Source organism: Tachypleus tridentatus, chromosome 7 (assembly GCF_004210375.1).
Source record: "Tachypleus tridentatus isolate NWPU-2018 chromosome 7, ASM421037v1, whole genome shotgun sequence".
In the NCBI taxonomy this organism is placed as follows: Eukaryota; Metazoa; Arthropoda; class Merostomata; order Xiphosura; family Limulidae; genus Tachypleus; species Tachypleus tridentatus.
The window spans coordinates 153,162,679-153,175,717 of NC_134831.1; the positions used below are offsets into that span (position 1 = coordinate 153,162,679).

The following is a 13,039-nucleotide window of genomic DNA, read 5'->3' on the forward strand; positions in this document are numbered from 1 at the left end:
TGTGAAGGTATACACTATACTGAAATTTAGAAGTACTAAATATATAAAGAATTTTAACAAGTACAGGTCACATGATCAGCCAAATTGACCATTCCACATTTTAACACTTTAGGAAAAACAGCACCTGGTACCAATGCTTAAATTTTAATCTTTTGTTGTTGTTTTTTTTCTCACCCAAACAATTATTATCTATATGGTCAGTTCAATCCCAGTTTTCCAGATAGGATTCTCAGGGTCAGGAAAACATCATTAACATCCACTCTTACAAAAAGCAGAAGAGAACATTTAAAAACTGATCATCTCACAATCTTCAAACACATTTCCATCACTACTGCCATTTTAACATTTTGTTTATTCCTGTGTGTATTTACCCACCCCTTTCACAAATGCAAGAATTCACAACAAACCCAATAATATTACAACCAGCTTTTTTTTTTAAGTGATTTTCTAAATCTCACAAATATTACAATATAGCTGAAACCTGGTTTAGAAGACTTGCCTTGATGCACACAAATCTAGAATTTGATTTCAGCAGTCAAGATCATTAACATCAAATCAAAGTTGCAAATGGGTAAGTTATAATGTATTTTAGATACAGGTCTAAATCTAGAACTTAAGTTGGATACATCTATAGAGATATATACCTACATTAAGCCATGCCTTTATTAAAGCAATAATATTAAAACAAAATATTCTTAAACCTTCCATTAATATGGCTAAGACAATCAGCAAGGTCTTCCAACTGATATTAGGACATCACATTGTTTCTACCAATACTCAGTTCTAGGCCCAGATAGTTTAAAGCAAGTTGCAAAGTATATTAGTTAATACTACCTACAGGCTTTTAAACAGGCTTTTATATCTGATACCTTTTAAGATTTACATAAAATTTTAACACTTACTAGCAACTTAATATTTCATGAAGGAATGGTCAGGATATAAAAGGACACAGGTTTTTGTTACAAAATATGGTGAGGAAGTCCAAATAGCATAAAAGAGATTATGGTTGGATGGTTGTTTGATTTAGTGTTTTATGGCACGAAGCAGCTAGGCTATCTGTACCAAACATACAGTAAAAAGTTAAAATTAAAGTAAATTTAGTAAAATTCATGAGAGGAAATTAAGGTAAAAGAAAACAAAGTTTTAAAAGATATAAATAGCATAAAACCAATGTTTACATCTAGTCTACAACGTTAACAGAAAAACTACAGCAATTAAAGTTGCAAAGGACTTTCTGTAGCATAACTGTAATTATCATAACTCACCAGGAAGACTAACAGGTAAGTACAAAAACCATCGTCAGTCACATGAAGTTGGCCTTTCCAGTCCTAGTTCCAAGTTATTTGACATTATGGCTATTTTTAAAAAGTAATAAATAAAGTAATAAAAGTTTTGAAAGACTTGTAGCAAAATTTTAATAATAACTTGCTGGAATGACTAACAGGTAGTTCAAAAAGCAGCATTAGACACGAAAATTGGGTCTTTTCAGTCCCGGTTTAGAGTTATTTGACGTTACCATTTTCTAATTTCAAATCAACTCAGATGGACTTTGATTTGTAAAAGGGAATCACAATAAAAAAAAAGGCCAATGTATAAATTAAAAAACTTAATGGCATTGAAAAGATTAATGGCCTTTAAAAAACTAAAAACATTACCAAGGTGGTGTCACCATCACCAATAACACTGTCTAACTTTGGGAGAGAACATGTTTAAAATGGTACCATCGTTGAGGATCATAATGATGGCAAGACAGTAAAATGTGACTTATTGTGGCCTGAGTATTACACAAACTACACACTGGTGCATCAGTTCCAGATAAAAGAAAACAATGAGCTAAAAACTGTGACCAATGCATAATCTAGTTAGAACAAATTCCTCTTTCCAATCCTTATGGAACAAGATGGCCAAAGCCCAATATAGGGTTTTATTTGGAAAAGCTTGTTTTTGCGTTGCTCACTCCAAGTCGACTGCCAGCTGGCACAGAGCTGAGCAATGAATGCAAGACCATAGTCCATGTATGGAATAGGCACAGTGATGAGAATGCCAGAATAGAGATTTAGATAATAGATTTAGCTGTGGTGTTGGCGAGCTTGTTCCCACGAATATCTACAGAAGTATCCCAGGCCCATTTTTGAGCCTTCTGTGCCATGTGGTAGGCAGGATTGCACCACAGACAAGGATAGTGGAAAACGTGTCGAGGTTTTAGGAATACACTGAGCAGCTGCTTGTATAATACAGTCAGTTACTGCTGCCACACAGTCGTCTACTGAAGGCTTACAGACAATGGCAGGATCAAGTTCTGTGAGAGTAGTGAAAGAGGGCCAGTTTGCGTGATTCAGCATCAACCATGGCCAGTCTCTCTCAAACTTATAGGAAAATTATCACTACCTCGTGGATTATTGCCAACCCTCCATGAAAAATGGGAGAATAATGAGGGGAGCAAACTGAGAAATCAACAGCAGTAAAGGACTGACTTGGTGCATGAAAATAAGTAGAAGAACCAGTATTGAAAAGAAAAAAGTTGTGATCAGAGAGCATACACTCTACAGAACAACCCCTCCTATCAATATCAGCACTTACCCAGAGGGGATGATGTCCATTGAAGTCCCAAGGATTAGAAAGGGAGATGGCAACTGTTCAATGAGAGCATCAAGGCCTGATTGATCATATGTCTCTCCAGGTGATAGGTAGAGAGAACAGTGATGATATGACTCAAGGAAACACGGATGGCTACAGCCTCCAAGGGTGTGTCGAGTGGCAAAGACAGGATGGGCACATGCTGATCAACCAACAGTGCCACCCCTCCATGCACTCATTCATCACACAGCCTGTCATTTCTGTAGAAAGAAAACTGCCAAAGGTGACTATATCAAACAAGTTTCTGAAATGTTTCCTGTAAGGAAAGACACACAGGATGATAGGAAGCAATCAATGTTTTGATGTCATCCAGGTTAGAACGAAAAACCTCGACAGTTCCACTGTATCAAGGTGACCATTTTCATTTACATGTAGATGAATTGGGTGGAGAGTGCTTCTGTTTATGATCACGTCTTTTTACTTTATTGTCTATATTCGATGGAGGTATGTCAACCTCCATGGATCCTGCCCTGGGTCGAATGGGTAGGTCTTTGCTGTTGGAAGGGGATTCCAGTGATTGAGGACATAAACAAATGATCATTTTGCATCTTGAATGGGAGAAGAAAATGTATCCAAGGAAATACCTGTACCCAAAACCTAAGGATGTGGATCTTGGGGTTTGGTGGAATGTATACAAGGGGCAGAGATGGGTGTTGAAGTTGATTCAACCTTATAAAACTATGGAGGTGAAAATACTTTTCATTTGTTTGAGAATAATTCTTTTGGAGGCACAGAGAAATCCATCTGCACTCCCACTGCAATAGTGGAACGGAATGCAGCATCATATGTCTGAGATGAAGTGGTTGACAGCAACTTGCCTCAGGATAACTAATGTTTTGAATAGTTTTCAAATGTTGCCCCTCTTTTTCTTCCAACTCTTTAGAGCAAGAACGAAAGTAGGATGGGTGAGAGCCATTGTAATTGATGCAATGAGGGTCCATTTCACACTCGTAGGCATCATGGTCCATGCCACCACAAGGAGCCCACATCAAGGAACCATGGCATGACTCTTCAAGTGACCAACCCGCTGACACTGGAAACATTGCAGAGGGTTTGCAATGTATGGCCGTACTCTGCAATTAAGATAACCTGCCTTGATGGTGGCAGGTGGACATGGAAATGCAAATGTGTGAATAAAGACATTGGTCGGCACCATAATTCCATGTTTGCAAGAGGAGATACATCTGACTGCAGAAACTCCTTGGATGGAGAAACCAGCGAGAATCTCTGACTCGTGGATGTTCTTCAAATCCTTCTCAACAATAACTCCTTGTGATGAATTCAAAGTAGCATGAGGTGTAATCTCATTAGGTATATCCCCAATTGCCTTTGAATTAAAGAGGAGTTCACTGTGTTGAGATGTGGATGTTTCCACCAATATGTACAGGTAGAAATATTCTAAATTTTCAGCAGGACACGTCCTGCTGGACAGTGAAACTTGCCAAACATCTGAAATTTTAGCAGGACACCTCAAAATTGTTACCAAACATTACTGAAAACAAGAAATCAAGTACAGACAATTATTATATAAAACAATCATTTTATTTATGGCACTGAAGCATTATTTCAAAGCAAGTGGCAACAAGCCTTGTATCCATTAAAAATGACATATCAATCAAACTGGTAGATTTAGTCATCCAGCACTAAGACATCAGTTGATGTAGACTCAGTATCTCTATTGTCTCTACGTGTGTGAGTTCCATGTGGACTTACAAATCGCCTGGGTTTTTACTGTCCTTCCATCAGGATTCTACAGATTTGCACAGTAATTCTGTGCTTGCAAGATCACAGGTTTTGTTCTTAGCTATTTTTATTGTCATTAAGTAATTAAAAGAATCATTTATAAGTTTGGACTGCCAGTCATCCTTAATAACTGCCATCTGGGAAAATTCACGTTCTGGTTCAGCAGATGACACGGAAATGAGGCATACCAAGGTGAACACTGTTGATCCAGGAAAAGGTTTACTGTCCTCAAGAGTAATCTGACTTAACATGTGGGCCCACAATCCACTTGCACTACTAGCCAGGGACTCATCTGATTTTGCAAATCTTGTGGCTTTAAGCAGTGTCTCATGTAAATCAGCTTGGCAAATATCAGCTGCAATATTGAAACCCTTAGCTTCTAGTAGAGCAAACTGGTCCAATAGTGTCTGGAGTTCATTATGACCATAAGATGACAATGCTTCCTTGCTTTTTGGCCAGTTGCTTGGTTCAAAAATTTGAAAGGTACCAAAAAAATCCTTATCAAATTCTTCAAATCTCTCATTCAGATATATGACAATTTTACCTATGAAGATGGCAGTTTCTTCAGCCATGGATTGAGCAAATGTCTCTTTTGTGGCACTTTTTGAGCCTCTGGCCCTTGTCACTAATAGCAATCACTTTTCCTCTGTGTAACAGAGTTCAAAGTTCAAACTTGACAAGTTTGTTCACATGTTGTGAGCTCTTTAACAACATGATTCAGATTGCCTAAGTTCTCTTTGCAAACAGCGAGTTTGTCAGAAACAATGTTCACAGTAACAGAATTATCTTGCATTTTGAGACTAAGAGATGTCAAAACAGGCAGAACTACCAAGTGTATGTCCATGTACAGGATGAATTTAAGGCTTGTCAAAGTACTGTATAATCCTGCAGCTTTCTGTCCACATTCCCCTTTGTCATGCAGCTTTACTTGATACAAATGCTCCACTAAAGCTGGCCAGTTATGAGAAACTGACTCCAGAGTGCGCTCTTTGTAGGCTGCCCACCAGGTTCCTGTCCCTTTTGTTGGCTTTCTAACAAAAAATGTTGTTGGCTTTACCAGCTTTTTTGAGGCCAGCCCAGTTCTGTGGCAAATTCCATAGGTTTTCTAAAAAGGTTTGAATACTATCAAGGTAAGGGATGTCTTTGATGGTCTTAATTGCAAGTTCCAATCTGTCACTAACACAGTGGATCCCTATCAAATAAGGTTTTTGCACCTTCAATCTGTTGACAAGTCCTTTATTTGTGCCAAAACTGACAGCTGCCCCATCAGCTGTCAGGCAAACAATTGATTCAAGCCAGTCAGGAAACTTGCCATATATGGACAATGTTTGTTTTTTTAGAAGTGGAAAAATGTATCACCACTCTCACTCCCTAACAGACTTCATAAAGATTATATTAACTTGTTAGTGTTATGAGATACCATAAGTTATTAACTTGTTAGTGTTTTGATATCAAAAGCTTTCTTGTAGCCAGAGTAAACAACTAGGATGTTTTCAGTTAAAAAAGCTCATGCTAGCCTTACAACAACATAAAAAATTCTATAACCTGATTGATAACACAACACTTAAAACCTTTTTTGAGAAATCATTAAATGCCAACTTTAAGTGCTTTTCTGAAGGACTGACAATCCCAACTAACACTTGATGACAACAAAAGACAAACTGATCATTCTATAGTTCCTCCCTTTCCATTTAAAAACAGTAATATCACTGAAAACTTTTCAATAAGGAATTTCTCAAGCATGAATAGATTTCTCTAAAACTGATAAAGCCCTTAATGAGTCTCCTTCAAACCTTTAAAAAACATTTAGATACAGGACCAGGAGCTTCATTCTCAGACATTTTCTCTCACCTGTTTGTGAGATAACTACTAATAAAGTTCTAGATAATAAAATTATTTGAATAAAAATTCTTTCGACATTTAAACTTAATAACTCAGTTTTGTTCTTCTGTTAAAAATTAAAAGAATGGTTAATAAGAATAAATTAATCATTTTAGGTTCAGCCACATTTCCTTCTTCCATAATGAAGTTCCTCATTTTTTTCAAACTTAAAAGACCAATATTACCCATGGCTTTGATTTACTTTCACCATGAGATTATGCATCAAACCATTATATCAGATTTAACATTTTTGGCTACAAAACTTTAGTAACTCCTCTTAACACTATAATACAATACTTTATTACCTGAGCACTTTCAAAAGGTGGACCTTAATTCTTATCAGAAATATTTTTATCAAACACTTAAAAAAGCATAAAAAATAAACCTATGGCATAATAAAAAACACTGAAAATATTGGGGCTAAAAGCTTAAACAACTAAGAATAATCATAAAATAATATGCTTGGAAAACAAAAACATTCAAAAATGAACCTTGATAAAAATAAAAGCCCTTTGACTACTTACCTAAACAAACAAGAACTTAAAGAACTGGAGCTCATTTCATTAACTAAAGAATAGATATTGTAAGTCATTATAAACAAATAACAAAATATTGTTTCAGTATTTAGGTTCTGTACAATTAGTAACATAACATTTAGGGTCAACAAGATACCAAGTGGTCCATGTGGACTGTCCTGTGCTCTTAACTAAATTAAAAATAAATAACTAAACCCTGAAGTTAGTCCTTAGCACTTGCATAGTTACCAAGCTTTCTCTTAATTAAATTTCCTGTTTCCACAAGATCAGAAGGCAACATGTTCCAAAAAAATAGAAAATTACAACTGTCTTAGCTGAAGAATACTCCTGCCCTACCAAAATTTGTATGCATTCCATAATCCTACCATTTTCATCAATATGTTAGAAAAAGATGATCCATCAACTGCTTTACAATTTTAAATACCTTAATCAGATACCCTCTAACTTCATTTTATGAAAAACTTTCAGATATTAATCACTTATGACAACTCTTCCATCCCAGGCCCCATTCTGGTAACCCTTCTCTGAAAACAATACACCAATGAAACTATAACATCTGTATACTGGATTCAATGTCTGTAGATACAACCAAAAAATAAAATCTTATCTCCCCTACTACTAGCAATAGCATGCTGCTTAAATGGCTTAAGAGACTGATTAACTATTAAACCCAAGGTCTCTTTCTTTCATAACACTATTAAGGTTATTCTCATCCAAATTATACTTGCAATTCATATTATGATAAGCCACATATATTACCTCATACTTGTTATACATAAAACCCATCTCCTGGTTATTTGTCCAACTCAATAAATAATCAGAATCCTTTTGTAAATAAGCAACATCTTATTCACAGCCAGGAACACCCAATACCCATGTATTATCAGCAAATTTATCATTCCTATCTCTTTGTCACTGATACAAGTCAAAGAGCAATGGTCCTAAGACTGACCCATGGGGTACTCTACTTGGTAAATTAATCCAGTTCAACTGAACTCTATAATAAATAACCCTCTGCTTCTTCCATTCAGCCACTCTTCTACTGAAATATTTAGCTTATTCCTCACACTTACAGAAATAATGTTTGTATAAGCTTTTTATTTGGCACCTTGTCAAGTGTTTTCTGAAAAAATCCAGACACATCAATTCTATATCTCTACCCTCACATGCATTAGCAGTGATCTTTCCAAAGAATGTCAAAAGATTTGCAAGTCAAGATTTATCCATTTAGTGGAACCATACTGACTATTCAACAAAATTTTAAACTTTGTAAAAGGGCTTTGCAAAGCATCACACTTTTCAAAACTTTTCCTACAACTGATATAAGATAAAAGGGTCTATAATTACTGGAACAAGTTTTAAAATATTCCTTCAAAAGAGGAGTAACACTGACCAACTTCCAGTCCTCTGATACCCACCCACTGCCCAAGTGCTTACAAAAAGAAAAAGCAAGTGGCTCAAATATCCATTCCTTAACCTCCTTAAAAAAACCTTTAGTAAAAATCATCTGGCCCACGAGCTTTAATGTTTTTTAAACTTCCCAATGTTTTCTTAATAAACTCATGATTAATTTAATCATCTTGTTCAATCTTGTTTCCGTCTATCAACTTTTCACGAAGAGGAATATTGCTCAAATCACCATTAGTAAAAATTAACAATAAAGCAAAATTTAGCAACCCAGTCATCTTGTAACTGTAATAGTAGCCTTCCTGTGTTATCCCTCAATGGTTCTATCCTTGCCCTAACACTTTGTTTACCCTTAATGTATTTAATTTAGAAAACATTTAATTTCTTACATTTTAAATCAATATTTTTTCACATATCCTTTTCAATGTTTTAATTTCCTCTTTGATCAACTTTCTTCATATTGTACAATCTCCTAAGACTCCTTTCAAACCATTCAATTTAAATGTCTTAAATTTAATTTTATCGTTTGTAAGCCAAACTGTTTTACTTGTTGCCACATTTTTCTTTCCAAGAAATTTCTTTGTCTATATTTAAAATTTCATTTTTAGAGCTTTTCTACATTTGATCAGTCTCTTCAAATAGCTTAAATACCAAATTTGCATTTTTTAAATTTGTAACAAAAACACTATTCCCGATCTCCATATGCAGTAAAACATCACACCAAATATCACTTCCACCTAGTTGTTCCCTTATTTCCACCTTCTCAACCATTCTCACATTGAAAGCTACTAATAAATATAAAACAGCATTTTTTCAAGTAGGTTTCTCAACCAACTAGTAGAAAAAAACACATCTTAAACAGTTTTCAAAAACTTTTCTTTCTCATGTCTGGCTTTTAAGATTTCCCAATATATATGCCTAAAATTAAAACCACTCTATAATCACAACTTGAATAACAGATTAATTCTTAGTCTTGCTGTAATAAAAGTTCTCATTAATTTCATCAGTATCAACTGGTGGTCTGTAATAAATTCCCACTAAAACCTTCTCCCTTCATATCCACTACAGAAACCCAAATAGATTCAATCTTCTTACTGTTACCTTTGATATTATCAACTTCAACAGGATGTAACTAATGATTTATATATACAGCAACTCCCTCTTTCTCTAGCACTTTATCTATATAAATTTTTATAACCCATAACCCGAGTTTAAAAGATATTTGTCATCAAAATTATCTACATGTAACAATATTTCAATCATTCCTATTTAATCAAAATCCTTCATTCCTCCCAGTACTTGAAAATCATCTATTTTAATTTATTATACTTCTAATTTTATTGGTACTAGAGGTTTTAGCATTACAATGGTAACAAGTTTACCATAAGTAATACTTACATATTCCAATTACTTGTTTCCTGTGCTAAACATTACAACTATGAACTCATTTTGACTTAACACATTGCTTCAGAAAACATTTCTTGTTCAAAATGTACAAAAAGGGGTTAATACCTTATCAAATCTAGAAACTCATCGGCAATGGTATATGTTAGTTATTACTAATATCAAACAATATTAATGCGATTTAATCTTCCTTAGGCTTAATAATAGTAAGTTAATTCAACTAAGTAATTTTTTCTAACCTCAAGTGTATAGTTTGCACTGATCCGCTGAAATGAATTCCATGCCTCGTCAGAAGCACTTTTATCCATATTTAAATCAGCACAAAGATCTTGAAATCTTGATCTTATTTCCGTCCCATTTTCTCCGGCGTTCTCCATTTTAATTACTTTACACCAATAAATGTGGACCTAAATCATTACTTTTTTAACAGGACAGAGGTTTCGATATACCTTTCGTTGCTAACAGACACTACCTAAACGAATGGCGGGAAATTAACCGCAGCACACACCCTCTTTTAACAAATTAGTACACTAAAAACAAGTAGATCTAAAAGCAATCTGACTTAGTTCAGCAACCAAACGTAAACATTAAGAATAATCATTGTTTTTTCAAAATGAGTACACTATCTTGATAAAATGCTCTCGGCTAATTAACCAGCAACGAAACATTCTATCTGAAAGTAGTCCAGTTTAAATACCAAAGTAAAACACACTCAATTTACGCGGGAAAACCTATCAGATGTTCAAGTGAAAGCTGAAATTACACAAATAATATTGACTTTATCGCCCTCTGTTGACATTACATAATAATCGAAAAACCTGATCTGGACTGTGAGACAACTTAAAACACTCATGCTTCAATTCACATGTTTTTAATTGAAAAGTTCAAGTCAACCCAACTTTCAGAAGTTCAGTTAGCAATGTTATATTAATTGTCACAACTAATTATCCCGTATTATATTATTGTTTTGTTATAATGCTGCTTTTAACATACAGTTACTTCACTTTTTTGCTAAAATGTAAATTCATATGTATCAATTACTGCAGGACGCAGCAACAATACATATTCCTTTAGACACTGTACATATAAGGAATGGGCGTAGCCCACATATCACATCTATTTCTTGTCGATAAATTAGAAATAAAAACACTATTAGTTTCATCACAATAATAATGCAACGAAACAGGCAGAACTACTGTCCTTTCCCACTACTATGATACTGCGATTACGTTTATGGCTTGTGTAAACCTCCTACACCAAAAAAACGTTTAAAATATCTCAAACAAAACTAAAATTCAATTACACGCACTTCATTCTGATTTCATACAGTTATTGTTGGTTTCATGTTTTATTAAAGTACAACTCTCTTACTGCACTTCAGAAAAACTGATATGATCACACCATACTATCAAATCCGGTCTTACATGGAGACACAGCAAAAAATCACGCTAATTTATGTGAAATATTATAAATTCACTCGCAAACAACCATCAACGTTTGCCAAAAAAAACATTAATCAAGTGCTCTTAAAGCAAAGACTACAAAATCCTTTCACTATGTTGGATTGTACAAAATTTTCAGTTTTCAAAAATAAATGGACTACGAGCCAGTTTTCTAGGACAATATTATCTGTTTTAGATGTTTGTTTAACTTCTGAGTGTAGCATGATCTACTCTACAGAAATGCCACTACAACTCACTAGATAGAAGGAGAAATTATCACGAGATATCAGACGATGGTTCATTTTCAACACCTACTTGATGACGAGGAAAAATACAAATCGCAACGTCTTTTAGCTAAAGTTATTTCAATCTTCTAATTACTCTAATTGTACTATATTCACACGGTTATCTCATTATTCCTAAAGATTTTACGATGATGCTCCTCTCGATAGGTTGATAATAAAGAAATAACACTTCCTTTCAGTGATTAATTTTTAAAGCAAATAACTAGTTCAACTATTAATAAATTAGTTCATCTTAGCTGTAATGATAATAAGATAGATGATAATATTTATAAGTCATCAGAACATACATACCTTTCCTATACTGTTGTCTTCTCATGTATGCAAAGTATATAATTTCAGCAGCCTGTTGCTTATCACTCAATCAAAATCATCACTTTTATCATAAGAGTCAATCTACTCATATACCTCTGACCTTTGGGATGATCATTTCTAAATAAAGTCATTGGAGAAAAATAGTTTTACTCTTCCTGTACATTTGACGTGGTTAAGTGAATTGTAAAACTGTTGTAATTTGTATTTCAACTGATAAGACCCTCAACATGTATAAGATACAGACCAGCCTAAACTCAGCAGACTTACTTACTTGTTGCAGGTATGTGTTTATATATATCTATATCTATATCTATATATATATATCTAGTCACCAAGCTCAAACTTCTGATCTGTTAAATATTTTGACAGTTTTAATCTGAAGCCACTTTAATCAATTACTTCCGTAAATATGAATCCTTCAATATTTTATAAAACAGTATTTGGATGGGAATATTGTCATTGTTCCAATGACTGTACATCCAAATAATAATTGAGGACCTTAAAAAAATTCATGTGCATTAACTATTGCAAAACACAGCCCAAAAAATTTCTGTTGACGCCATCCAACTAATCAGTTGGAAATCAAGACGTTGTTGGTCTTATTCCCTCATGGCATGTGATCGATGCCTATCTCTTTCACTTCGTGTGTTCTAGCTTTTGTACAGCCAAATTCAGCCAAACCGTCAGACTTAAGTGAAATGTTGAGTTTCTTTTAATCCAACTTAACACAAATATGCAAGAACTGGCCATTAAAGTTAGCTGCTTCACCTCTGTGGATCTCTTCTAATATTCAGAATAGTACTATGAAGTGTTCAACCAACATATCAAAAATATATTGCACAAACCTGTTGACCAACGAATTTACTTTGATTTTTTTATTTTGCGCATAGCTACACGACAGCTGTGTGCGTAAGCCGTGCCTGATTTAGCAGCGGAAGACTAACAGGAAAGCAGAAAGTTCTCACTACCCACCGCCAACTCTTGGGCTACTCTTGTACTAAAGAATAGTGGGATTGATTATCACATTATAATGTCCTCACGGCTGAAAGGAGAGCATGCTTGGCTGGATGGAGAATTTGAGCCTGCGACCAACAGATTGTGAGTCGAGCGCCTTAACCACCTGGCCATGTTGGGCCATGCTTTGGTCTGCATTTTTAAATTATCAGCACATAAATATTAACTTTCTCAGTTTTTGGTATGATATTTAAGTGCACTGATATTTAACATACAGTCAAAAGCAAGTTCTATGAAGAGAATAAACCGAAGAAAAATCAAAGAAAGAGAAACTGTTTGTTTGTTTTTAGAATTTCGTGCAAAGCTACACGAGGGCTATCTGCACTAAGTCAAGAACGAACGCATGCAGATGTATTGT

The 13,039-nt window shown here is 34.6% G+C and overlaps 1 protein-coding gene and 1 long non-coding RNA gene across 14 annotated transcripts in view; both read right to left on the reverse strand.

Moving 5' to 3' along the window:
* Positions 1–10,112, reverse strand: part of LOC143256927 (retinoblastoma-like protein 1) — a 67,108-nt gene extending 56,996 nt beyond the window's left edge. The window contains exon 1 of the mRNA XM_076514815.1: positions 9,848–10,112. Coding sequence (XP_076370930.1) covers positions 9,848–9,985 — 138 coding nt within the window. The 5' untranslated portion in view covers positions 9,986–10,112. The remainder of the gene's footprint in view (positions 1–9,847) is intronic.
* LOC143256934 (uncharacterized) overlaps positions 1–13,039 on the reverse strand; it is a 496,333-nt gene that overhangs the window by 144,312 nt on the left and 338,982 nt on the right. The window lies entirely within an intron of this gene.